The sequence below is a fragment of the Vanellus vanellus genome (genome assembly GCF_965231255.1).
Source record: "Vanellus vanellus genome assembly, chromosome: 2".
NCBI classification, from domain to species: Eukaryota; Metazoa; Chordata; class Aves; order Charadriiformes; family Charadriidae; genus Vanellus; species Vanellus vanellus.
This window is the reverse complement of record NC_138906.1, coordinates 41,571,559-41,584,459: the sequence shown is the minus strand read 5'-3', so window position 1 is coordinate 41,584,459 and position 12,901 is coordinate 41,571,559. Positions and strand designations below refer to the sequence as shown.

Here is a 12,901-nt window from a genome sequence, read left to right as displayed (position 1 = left end):
GTGGGTCCAGGGCAGACTTAGGAGGAAAGGATATTTTCTTAGATAAGCTTTCTAAGGACTTTAGAAATTAAAGGGAGATGGAATGTGACTATTAATGTTCCATACAAATTATCAAAGCCTGTTGTGGGCAGAGCAGAGAAGAGAGAGACTGAAACAAAAACATTAATACCACAGCCTTGCGTAGGCAGAAGAGTTTCACGCCAAGCATGTTTGTGTCTAAGTTCTGCTTCTTGTACACAATCTAACCACAAGAGATATGCCAAAAAGGGCATAGAAAACTTCACATAATGGCAATTATCTTATAGCAAGAGCTGGCTTTCAACTCCAAGTTTATAAGTTATCCAATTTTTGAAAGGACTAATTCCGTTACCTTTGAAAAAGTAAAATTATTTTTTTAGCAATATTAACTGTGAAAATAATATCTGGCAATGTGGGTCAATCACTTTGCAATGGATGTTAATCACTGAACACTGGATCACTGAAGATCTTTAATACCTTTAAACAAAACACAAACTCAATTTTCTATTAATACAAGGTACATCCTATATACTTGATAGTGGGTTTGGACTAAGTAAAGGAGAACCAATTACCTCTAGAAGTTAAACATTCTGAAATTTCACATACTGAATCAGGTGCATAGATTGTACTGAGAATTCTTTTCTGACAATGATAAGATGATGTTCACCACTAGAGGACTAGTGAATCACGCTCCATAGGAAGAATTTGAATGTTATTCAAAGAGCTAACATACCATTAAATTTATTTTTATATAGCTATGTAGATTTACATAAATTTAAAATGCTGGAATTGTTTGTAAATATTTTGAATAAATGGTTAAATCCTATTTCTTATGTCACTATATTACATAAAATATATTATTTGGCAAAGGCCCACACTGAGTACTACTTTCCGTTGCCATGATGCAAACAAGTATCACCATAGCATAAAATGATTGCCATGGTTTTAAAATAAGTATAAAGAGAAGGAAAAACCAAGTTTCAAGATTGTGCTCTGAAGAGTACATTGCACAGGAGAGCCAAATGTTGATATCCAGAAGGTACAGCAATTGAATGGGCATTTGCTGGTGTAATGTAGCTCTGCATAAGTGCATTCCTCTGTCAGTACACAGTAGGAGAAGTATTAATTTTTAAATGTGCAACAGCAAATGTGAATTAAGATCTGCTTAGATTTACAATTTAACATGAACTCACATCAAAAGCTGAAATCCCTCCTGAAATAAACGTACAGCTATAAAATGTCTATCAGATAAACAATAGCTGCCATTTTACAAGTAATCAGTGATATATCTATTTCAAGTCATCAGTGGCATTCTAAATGTGATTTCTCACTGAGCGTATCCTGAAAATTTGCATCTCTCATAAGGTAAATCATTAGCCTTTAGAGCACAGATGTTCTGACAATCTCTCGTCTACATGGCCCCACATATCATATTTTAATAAACTGCTTTCTAAAACTTTCATAAGTGTAAGGCTTTCTAAGGCTTAAGGAGAAATTAGATAAAATATGTTTTATATTTTAACTATTTTATTTGGGTTGAAGTGATTGGCTGAAATTGGATATAAGGAAAACTGCAAAATGTATTTGTGTACTGCTTCAAAGCCTTTCTTCAGTCTTGCAGCTCAGAAATTCTCAAATATGTTCTGTGCAAAAAGTGAAGGGTGCAAAAATATCCCCCTCCATTATTCAGGGCCCGAAAAGTAAGTCAAAGGTGAACTTATTTGTCCCAATGTACAGAAGAGGCAGACATTGTAAGCATAAACGTTGAGTAAAGAATATTCAAGCAGCACTAGGAAGCACAGTATTTTCTGTTTTAAAGTACTAAAATGTTGTAAAAGAATGCTGAATTACACTTCTTTCTAACTGAAATATAACTATTTTATTGAAAAACTAATTAAAAATCAGAAAAAGTTAAATACTAATTGTTCCTAATTGTTCCCCTACTTCAAAAACCCGTAAGGAGAAAAGGAGTCTGAAGGCCATATCTACATAGTTTCTGAGATATGCAGAAATAAAATGTCTATCACAGGGTGGAAAATTAAAATAAATCCCAGAGTAGTACCAGATTGGAAAATTCAACAGTAATGAAATTTTACAGAATTAATTTACCTTCTACAGATAAACTTTTTCTAGACAGTTCCTTTGACACTGAAAAATTGCAAAACTAACATCTTGGTTTAGTATAGCTGTTCAAAATATAACCCTGGAATAAGTTCACTGCTGTTGATGCACAACACAGGTCAATGCTGACTGCATTACCTCCATCCCCCCCACACTACCTTTGCTTTGTGTTAGCAGAATTTATCAAAACTTGACTACACTATACAGTCAAAATTATCTTATGGTGGCTGTGAATCATTAACATAACACAATCTTTTTCCAAATTCATGAGAGAAGCCTTGCATTGTTTCCTTTCAGAAGCAAATAAATGTGATAACGTATTTCTTATATTGGATATTCCTAAAGACATAATAAATTTTATCATTTAATATAATGTAATGAAAATAAGATGACACAAGAATAGTCATGCTTCTCAATAGGCAAAATAATTTCTAAAGATGTATATTCTGCTTAGAGAAAAACAGGAAAAAAGCATTCGTTCATCTCTCAGACATGTTGAAATCAGGTTCCCATAAGGAATGCTTGAAACAGTCTAGCTTTTTCAAAATGCACCTCTGAAAATCCAGAAAGTAAATGAATTAAGTCATGGTACATTTAAACAAATTTAATTTTAAGGACAAAGTTTTCTGTCCTCTGAATTCCATGTTTAGAGAACGTGGACCAATACGTAAAAAAAAAATAATTAAAAATAATAACTTCAAGAGATTATTTACCCTTCCACGTCCTATGTTAACTTCTCCTTTGGAAAGCTAGAAAGTCTCTATATTGAAAAGCGTACATGAGAGAGAGAGTTCATGTAGGTGCAACTCTCAAAAACTTATCAGTGCTCATTCTTATTAGTGTTATTGCAATTCACACAAACCTTCCTTTTTGTCTTCTGCAGCAATCTTCACTTTTGTGTCTGTTATATCTTTGAAAGAGGCCAGAAAGAGTACTACATCTCCTTTTTCATTCTTTATAGGAACAATATCCAGTAGGCACCAGAATGAAGACCCTGAAAGGATAAAGAATGAATTTAATTCAAACAGCTGTCTATTAGCAGAGAGAGGGAAAAAAAAAAAGTGAACTACTAAATCTACAACTAATGTAATTCTAAAAAAAAAAAAAAATCTTATTTAGGAGGTCAGTAGTCAGGGAATCACAGATGTTCAGCTCACGTAAATCTCTTTGCATCACTGGTTGAAGCTCAGTAATACTGCTTTCTCTAGAAGCAAGGCATTAATTTAAATGCAAAATTTGTCTATAGGGATCATTAATAGAGTTTAATGAAGCTGCTTACTCCTCTGAAACCATGCTTTCCTTTGAACTCTCAACTGATGTTGCTTATTTTACTGGAATAGTTTTTACTTTGTTAACTTGACATCTGAAGCTTCCATGTTTACTATAGAATCATTCTAACTTAATCATCTGACTTGATACTCATTAAAACCTCTTGACAGAAGACCTGATAGTCAGAGCGTCATTCCACTAATTCAAAGATATTTAAACTAATCAGGCATCAGACTTAGAATAGAAATAGAATTAACTCTTTGCATCTTACAGATGGTGAGATTTATAATACCACACATCATCTGTGAAATTAATATCAGCTATGTTACTTAACTGCCTATAATATTCATCTTGCTAAGACTTAAGTTTGGCAATTTTTTTAGTTCATGCGAACCTTTCTCTCCCACACCTGCTACATAATTATACTCCTTAAAATAAATTGTTATTGTTGTCACTGATTGCATCACACGTCCTCTTTGCAAGATATGTTGTTCAACTCCAATGACATCATTCATAAGTTTGCCATTAATGCAGACCATATTTAAAAAAGGGTAAAAAAGATCTGGGGAACTACAGGCCAGTCAGTCTCACCTCTGTGCCTGGCAAGATCATGGAGCAGATCATCCTGGAAACTATGCTAAGGCACGTGGAAAATAAGGACGTGGTTGGTGGCCGCGAACACGGCTTCACTAATGGCAAATCATGCCTGACATATTTAGCGGCCTTCTACGACAGCATTACAGTGTTGGTGGATAAGGGGAGAGCAACAGACGTCATCTACTTAGACTTCTGCAAAGAGTTTGACACAATCCCACACAGTATTCTTGTTTCTAAAGTGGAGAGACATGGATTTGATGGATGGACCACTCGGTGGATAAAGAACTGGTTGGATGGCTGCACTCAAAGTGCTGCGGTCAATGGCTTGGTGTCCAAGTGGAAACCAGTGATGAGTGACATTTCCTCAGGGGACCATACCAGTGCTGTTTAACATCTTTGTTGGCGACATGGACAGTAGGATTGAGTGTACCCTCAACAAGTTTGCCAATGACACCAAACTGTGTGGCACAGTTGACACGCTGGAGGGAAGGGATGCCATCCACGGGGACCTGGACAGGCTTGAGAGGTGGGCCCGTGAAAACTTTATGATGTTCAACCAGGCCAAATGCAAGGTCCTGCACCCGGGTCAGGGCAATCCCAAGTACAAATAAAGGCTAAGTGGAGAATGGATTGAGAACAGCCCTGAGGAGAAGGACTTGCAGGTGTTGGTGGATGAGAAGCTCAACACGAGCTGGCAATGTGCACTCACAGCCCAGAAAGCTAAGCGCATCTTGGGCTGCATCAAGAGAAGCATGGCCAGCAGGTCGAGGGAGGTGGTTCTACCCTTCTACTCTGCTCTTGTGAGACTCCACCTGGAGTACTGCATCCAGCTCTGGAGTCCTCAACATGGACCTGTTGGAGCGAGTCCAGAGGAGGGCCATGAAGATGATCAAAGGGCTGGAATGCCTGTCCTATCAAGAGAAGCTGAGAAAGTTGGGTTTGTTCAACCTGGAGAAGAGAAGGCTCTGGGGGAGACCTTATAGCAGCCTTCCAGTATCTGAAGGGGGCCTACAAGAAGGCTGGAGAGGGACTTTTTACAAGGGCATTGTAGTGATAGGACGAGGGGTAATGGCTTCAAACTAGAAGGGGGTAGATTTAGATTAGATATCAGGGGGAAATTCTTCACTATGAGGGTGGTGAGGCACTGGAACTGGTTACCCAGAGAAGTCATAGGTGCCCCATCCCCGGAGGTGTTGAAGGCCAGGGTGGATGGGGCTTTGAGCAACCTGGTCTAGTGGGAGGTGTCCCTTCCCGTGGCAGGCGAGTTGGAACTTTAAGGGATCTTTAAGGTCCCTTCCAACTTAAACCATTCTATGATTCTATAATATGTGCTTGCACTTTGTCAAGAACAGAAGTGTGCTATCTTTCACTATTGGGGAGCGTTCTTGGAAAAAAATATACCGATCCAATGCAATCCATTACATAGCTTTTACTGAAAGCCAGCATCATATAATTCTATAAGCCAAAAGAAGAACTTTCTACTCTTAAAAAAAAGTAGTGCCCTCTTTTGTTACAATTCTTTTGAGTGCACTCATCTGTGAGACAGAAATTCCTTCCCTGCTTCAGATGGTGCATACAAAGGTCTTCTATATTGTCAAGAGTTGTCTATCAAAGAAATTTCTTTTGGAGGTTTATTTATATACAGATTCTCTTTATTGCTCCAAGCCACCACTCTTGGAGAAAGCCTAATTTTTCTCTTGCATTATGAACTGAAGGCTCAAAATATATTTTAATATCCTCAAGGCTTACATAAGCACATCACAGGAAAGCAGAAAAGAGACCAAATGAAGCACAATCTTATCACAAAGCAATTTGTTTATAGTTCACCTTTTATACATACATAAAAAAGAGAGTGCTTTATGGTCACTCTCTCAACCACCCTTTTCTACCTTTCCTCGCTCCGACAGCTAGAAGTCTGTCCCCAGACTGACATCAAAACAAAGGTCAACAGACCAAAGAATTTAAAAGAGAGATTTTACACAAACTCCTCCCATCAGTATGCCAATAGCCTTCAGAGACAGGCATTCTTTTTACCAGAAAATAAGGCCTGCTTAAACCAAGGAACAGATTCCGACTATTAGCCCTATTGTTGAGCTATGTGTATTCAATCTTTAGTCATGCCCACCCCAGAAATGCTCAATGAAATACTCAGAATGGAAATCTTTGGTGGATATTTGGGTTATGCAGAGGTATCATCATATAGAAATGGAATAGGATTATTGACAACTAACTTATTTCATTCTTAAATAAAGTAATTACATTCTGCATCCATCTCCTCAAAATTTTGAGCTTTTCTGCAGTAATTATCTTCTTAGCCACACATGTTCCTATGAGTTACTTGGAACCAGTGACACTGATGCAAACTGTGTTCTCCTTTTGCTGTAGCCAGCCTGGAAGCAGTTTTGCCCAGGCATTCAAGCTTAACTCTTCCCTTTTTTTGCCACGTGTTAACCATCAGAGGTTATATCCACTTCCAGACCTTCACTTCCCCAGGACTTAGCTTGCCACACCACCCCCCAAGACAGACACCAAGGCAGCTTGTATTGCCCCTTCCATCACTCGAGGGCAGGTAATAAAAAATGAACAAATTCCTGTGATTTACCTCCACCTCTCTGTGGTGAGAGGAAGAGGGATTAAGATGCAGAGCTCTTTCACAAAGCTCTGCATCTGCTCATAACACACCAGGCTAGCCAAATGAAATTTTTTGTAGCCTACGAAACCAGGTACCTGAAGAAAACATAAAAGGTGTAAATATTTGGCATATTAGATATACAAGTCTTGTGGAACAAAACAATCACTCTTCAAGTAATAATTATCATTGTATATGCATAAGAGACATCATAAATCTGGCACATTTCTTTACATTTCAGCACTTGACTTAGTAAAGTAAATGTTCTTTTAAGCAAATGTGCATGAAGCCTTAAAAAAAAAACCCTAAACCACACCATTTTATTTCCAGGGATTTGTTATGTAAAAGAAAAAGATAAAAATATTGTCTTATACATAACTGTAATAACTTGCCAATAAGGGTGCTGCTACATCTTCAACATACAACACAATCTCATTTACAGAGCTACTAATTGTTAGCAAAATAGAGCTGTTGCTGGGTACATGATACGGCCAGTGAAGTTTTAGCCTGATTGTTTCCACCTCTCCACTACAGGAAGTGTGGAATCCAAGACTGACAGATCAGGATGCCAAAGATTTTGCCTGGGGAAACCAAACTTGTTCTTTCATTAGCTTATCCAAAGATTCCCAGCATCACTGATAACATTTGGTTTTGAACGTTCTGGGGTTTTGACAAGGTGTCAACATTTTGTTGAGGAGAGCAAAGTGCAAGGAAGAAAACAATGCTTTAAAAAAAATGCAATTGAACTAAACAGAAAGGGAATGGAGCTGGAAGGAAAAGTTTAGCTATAATTAGAGTACTTTCTCTCTTGTAAATAACACATCTTTGACAATGATCAATTAACACAGCTAATGTGAGGTTTTGCTGCTTTAAGCAAATAAGCACCTCATTCTTCTCCATCATCTTCCCAGAAACCATATGTATGTATTAACAACATGTACCCATTTTCTTCTTGAATTCTGCTACTGTAGATGACAGCCTGTGTGCTATATCCTAGTGACAGTCTTTGGTCTGATGATATTGCAAGAAAACTAACAAGAACACACATGGACTGTCAGGTAACTGACTTATACGGACACTGACGGTTGCGCTAACAGTAGTAGTAAAGAAGGCTCAAGAGCTTGTTTGCCCACGTTCTGTATGGTGAACAGATCATGCTTGTATCCTGCAAGTAATTCTCCTTACAAGTTTTACCAGTCAATGTAAATCCATTCCAGAATGTCTTAAACCAAAATACAGTAGTAGATGGAAGGTGATAGGTAAAATACCTTAGTAACAAAGTAAAAATTGCACTTCAGTACGAATAAGTAAGTATTAATCCTGTGGAGCTGATTTAGAAATTTTCATTGAAAGTATCCCTGCATCCCTCTGTATAAGCTATGAAGACCATGTGAAATTATTCAAATCTACCACACCTCATCAGAGAATGCGCAAATCCCCCCTCCATGTGTTTCTACCCTCTTTTCCGTGCCCCTACGCTCTGCTCCCTCTAATTCCAGGTAACTCAGTGACTCATTTGCGACATTGCCCATGAGGTCTAACTTTTTCTTCCATCACTGCCATGATGGAAAGAATTAAAGGATGTTCTCAGAGGAGACACTTTTCAGCACAGCAATCTCCTATCCTTGCCTCTCCTGCAAACTGCCGGTGTTAAGCAGAGAGAGGCTTAACTCACCACCTCAAAGTCTCCATTTATTACAACGTGGACACAGACTGCCTCGGATATGGCAGCTCCTAGTTTGACTGCTTGACTTTTCTAACCTTAATGTTCTTTACGCGTTTTTGTGTGCAACAGCTCATACAGTCTGCTGTGCATATTTACATACGAACTAATTTATGGATTCCACCACATCTACATTTCAGCTTTGTTTACTCCACTTTCCTGTCTCTCTCTTTGTAACTCCACTATCTTTCCTACTTAATGAAACTCCGTTTCAAAATCCTCTGGTTACATTTGAATTTTCATTGAGCAAAAGAAGAGAAGCTAAGCAATGCCTGTTAAAACCATGTGACATTCATTATCCTTATGTGTACTACTTACTTTTTGTCCACTCTAATTTCTTTTTCCTATCTCCATCCAGATTAGTAAAGAAAACTGCATTTAAGGAGATAAGTACTTCCCTGATGTAATACATTTACCAGGTTACATTTATAACAATTAGCAAAATACACAGGATTATCTAAAAATTCAGTGGAGTCAATGAAATGGATTCTGTTTAAATGCAGAAGGCTTCAGGGCAGATTCATTAATATTAGCAGCCTGCAACTTTGCCTCCACTGCCAAAGATCATTACTTTGTCACGGTCATAATATTACAAGGCATTCAGCATTTGTCAGCTGACTCCTGGGAAAGCACTAATTGAGACAGTCTATTTGTACAATTAAATATCCACTATCTATAGTTAAAGTGAAAAAAAAAAAAAAGAAACAAACAACAAAACCCAAAATAAAATACTGTTTCTTCGATATCTTTGTATGGACTCTTTCAGAAATAGTCAGGCTTAATCCTTCCTGAGCAGTCTAGTCTTTACGTTCTTCAGTTGAATTCCGCTTTTGTTATTGCTTTGAGTTGAGCAATACCAAAATGAGCAAAGTTTTCTTTCCCTTGATTACCATATTTTTGAAATCTGTTAGAACTGTGCTTACAACCTATGGTCCTTATTCCTTTTGGATTTTCAGAGCTCCTAATCCATCATGTAGATGTAATCACAGAAGTAAATATGATTTCGCAGCCTACAGAGAGATGCACTTTTGTCCCTTGGAAAAAAAAGGAAGAAATTTTCTTAAGCCAGGATGATGTCTCATATTCATGTATGTATGTATGTGTGCATATATATTTGCATATATACACATATACCTGAAAAAAACATGTATTTATACACTGTTTTTCATTTCTCTCAGTTTCTCCCTATAAGCTACCTAATCCTTTTGAAATTGTCTGGTATTTTGACATGAGGAAGAGGTGTAGCCCACATTCATCGAAACACAACCACGTTTGCAAATGACATTGCTGTGCTTTTAAGCTCCTTATTTTATTCTCTTAAAAAGAAGCTTCAAAGATGACACAAAATTTCCTGTAAGCGAGAACACGGCAATACCAAAACAGACCACTACACTATAAAGAAGATTTTCCACTTTTTCAAATAACAAGTGATAACAATATCAACAAAATTATCTTCATGTAAGATATTTTCATGACTCTGATTCTGGTGTCTCTGGCAGTGGCAGCCCCTCGAAACAGAAGGTCTGGAGTCTGCAGAATGGGAGGTCTCCCAGCACTGGGAGAAGTGCTGGTCCCAGCCTCATGCTTATTCATAAAGCTTTCAATAGACATTACATAGAGAAAGAGGGGATTCTGCTAGTTACTTGTACACTTACTTTGCAAAGCTCCACTTTAGAAACTGATCATTTATTTTCCACTTCTTTTTCCACAACGTCAGGTCAGAGAGGTTTTTTTTTGCTTAACGAGAATATCAGTACCTCCATAATTCCTGTCAATTATTTTAGTTTTACCCGTGAATATTAATCAGCTGCTTTAAGCAAGTTCGAGGATTTTCTGTTGAGCCCACGATTCAAGAACTTTAACCTGCACTTGTCGTGCTGCCCACTGGCACCTTTCTGGAAGGAAGGGCCTAAAGCTGGGACCTGAGAAAGGGTTGAGTCGTGGATCTGGATTGATACCTCCATCCTGTCAGGTTTATGATTTTTATACAGAAGGGTTTTGAAACACACACTGAGGAATTACGTAATGCTGTAGAGAGGATTAATCTTCCCAGTTCACCACTTGAATCCATGTGAGCACATGCTGTAAACAGAGTCTGAGCCTGACCACTGAAAAGAATTATAGTAACCCTGCCAGTTGGAAAGTAGTAGGTTTTAACCTTTTAATTACTTAACTGCTCTATAAAATCGGACTGCTTTTGCGATTCCCCAGCCAACTCAGTGAGGGGGTTCAATACACGGTGCTACCATGAGGCTCCTGCTGCTCTTCCAAAAAACTATCAAGCTAGTGCAAGAACTCCTTGCAATTGTCAGCGCAAGAAGTGACAATTAGTCCGCACCATGATCCAGTACATGGATTTGGGGATCATGAACAACATAAGGAAATGTCAGCAGAAGGGAGGCAGGTAGTCATCTGGAGAAATGGCACTTTGATCTTTCTTTATCCAAAGAACAGCCTAACTGGGCATGGTGCAGCATGGGGATACAAGTCAGCTTTTAGCTAAAGCTTGATGTAAAACTCTTAAAAATAAAACGTAGGCAATCAGCAGCCTCAGAGTGGCCATAAAATTGTGAGAAAATTTCAAGAGTGACCAGTCTGAGGTAGTGCAAACATCTCACTGCAGAATAAATACCTACACCTCTTCCTAAAAATGGATTTGTAAAAAGTATCATAATGAAATGTATTTTTAAAAAAAGTTAAAAATTGTATTCAGTATTACTAACAGCCATTCATATTAAGTGCAGTTGGAAACCCAGGGTGCCTGTGTGGAAACACTAATCTGTAAGCATCTGTAAGCAACGAAGAGCCCATCACTTTGTAGCAATGCAGTAAGCAGCAGGAAACTCTCATACGGTTTTATTTACTTATCAATGTGCTTCTAGAAGAGCAAATCTTTTCGCAGTGAATTATGCTTTTAATAAATCACGTTGCTATTGAAAGAAGCTATTAACCAATGTCACCGCAAGCGCCATCAGAACAAAATATCAGTGCCGTCAGTTCGTAAGCAGCAGTCTTGTTGAAGTCTCACTAAATTACAGCAAAAGATCTCAGATGTTTTAGATCACATTGCACGCAGGGGATTTTACTGCCTTTTTTTTTTTTTTTTTAACTTCTAACTGAAGTTCATCCCCTTTTTGTGTCTTCTCACAGGCCTTCGTTGACCGCTTCACCTGAGGCTCTACAGAATTTAAGCCAGGGCTCTCTGAAGGAGCAGAAGTCTGCCCTGTCTGCCTCTTCTGCTGCAGAAGCTGAGACTGTCTCTAAAACATCTACACACTTCAAGACTGCACTGCAACTATATTGCTTTTTAAGAGAAAGACTTCTTAATAAAACTTCTTAATGACTACTGAGCGGGGGAAAGGGGGGGAGAAGAGAAGAGGGGGGGTAGAAGAGGGGGGTAGAAGAGGAGGGGAGAGAGGGAGGGAGGGGGGGGAGAGAGGGGGAGAGAGGGGGGGAGAGGGGGGGAGAGGGGGAAAAAGGAAGGGGGGAAAAAGGAAGGGGGGAAAAAGGAAGGGGGGAAAAAGGAAGGGGGGAAAAAGGAAGGGGGGAAAAAGGAAGGGGGGAAAAAGGAAGGGGGGGAAAAAGGAAGGGGGGAAAAAGGAAGGGGGGAAAAAGGAAGGGGGAAAAAGGAAGGGGGGAAAAAGGAAGGGGGGAAAAAGGAAGGGGGGAAAAAGGAAGGGGGAAAAAGGAAGGGGGGAAAAAGGAAGGGGGGGGAAAGGAAGGGGGGGGAAAGGAAGGGGGGGGAAAGGAAGGGGGGGGGAAAGGAAGGGGGGGGAAAGGAAGGGGGGGAAAAGGAAGGGGGGGGAAAAGGAAGGGGGGGAAAAGGAAGGGGGGGGAAAAGGAAGGGGGGGGAAAAGGAAGGGGGGGAAAGGAAGGGGGGGAAAGGAAGGGGGGGAAAGGAAGGGGGGGAAAGGAAGGGGGGGAAAGGAAGGGGGGGAAAGGAAGGGGGGGAAAGGAAGGGGGGGAAAGGAAGGGGGGAAAGAAAGGGGGGAAGGAAGGGGGGGAAGGAAGGGGGGGGAAGGAAGGGGGGGAAAGGAAGGGGGGGGAAAGGAAGGGGGGGGAAAGGAAGGGGGGGGAAAGGAAGGGGGGGGAAAGGAAGGGGGGGGAAAGGAAGGGGGGGAAAGGAAGGGGGGGGAAAGGAAGGGGGGGAAGGAAGGGGGGGGAAAGGAAGGGGGGGAAGGAAGGGGGGGAAGGAAGGGGGGGAAAGGAAGGGGGGGGAAGGGGGGGAAGGAAGGGGGGGAAGGAAGGGGGGAAGGAAGGGGGGGGAAAGGAAGGGGGGGGAAAGGAAGGGGGGGGAAAGGAAGGGGGGGAAAGGAAGGGGGGGAAAGGAAGGGGGGGGAAAGGAAGGGGGGAAAAGGAAGGGGGGGGAAAGGAAGGGGGGAAAAGGAAGGGGGGGGAAAGGAAGGGGGGAAAAGGAAGGGGGGAAGGGAAGGGGGGAAAAGGAAGGGGGGGGAAAGGAAGGGGGAAGGGAAGGGGGGAAAAGGAAGGGGGGGGAAAGGAAGGGGGGAAAAGGAAGGGGGGAAGGGAAGGGGGGAAAAGGAAGG

At 40.3% G+C, this 12,901-nt stretch overlaps 1 protein-coding gene across 1 annotated transcript in view; it reads right to left on the bottom strand.

Moving 5' to 3' along the window:
• The window catches only part of KCNH8 (potassium voltage-gated channel subfamily H member 8), a gene marked incomplete at both ends in the record, with an annotated part of 202,445 nt that overhangs the window by 114,644 nt on the left and 74,900 nt on the right, over positions 1-12,901 (bottom strand). The window contains one exon of the mRNA XM_082479203.1: positions 3,002-3,133. Within this exon, the coding sequence (XP_082335329.1) occupies positions 3,002-3,133 (132 nt within the window). The remainder of the gene's footprint in view (positions 1-3,001; positions 3,134-12,901) is intronic.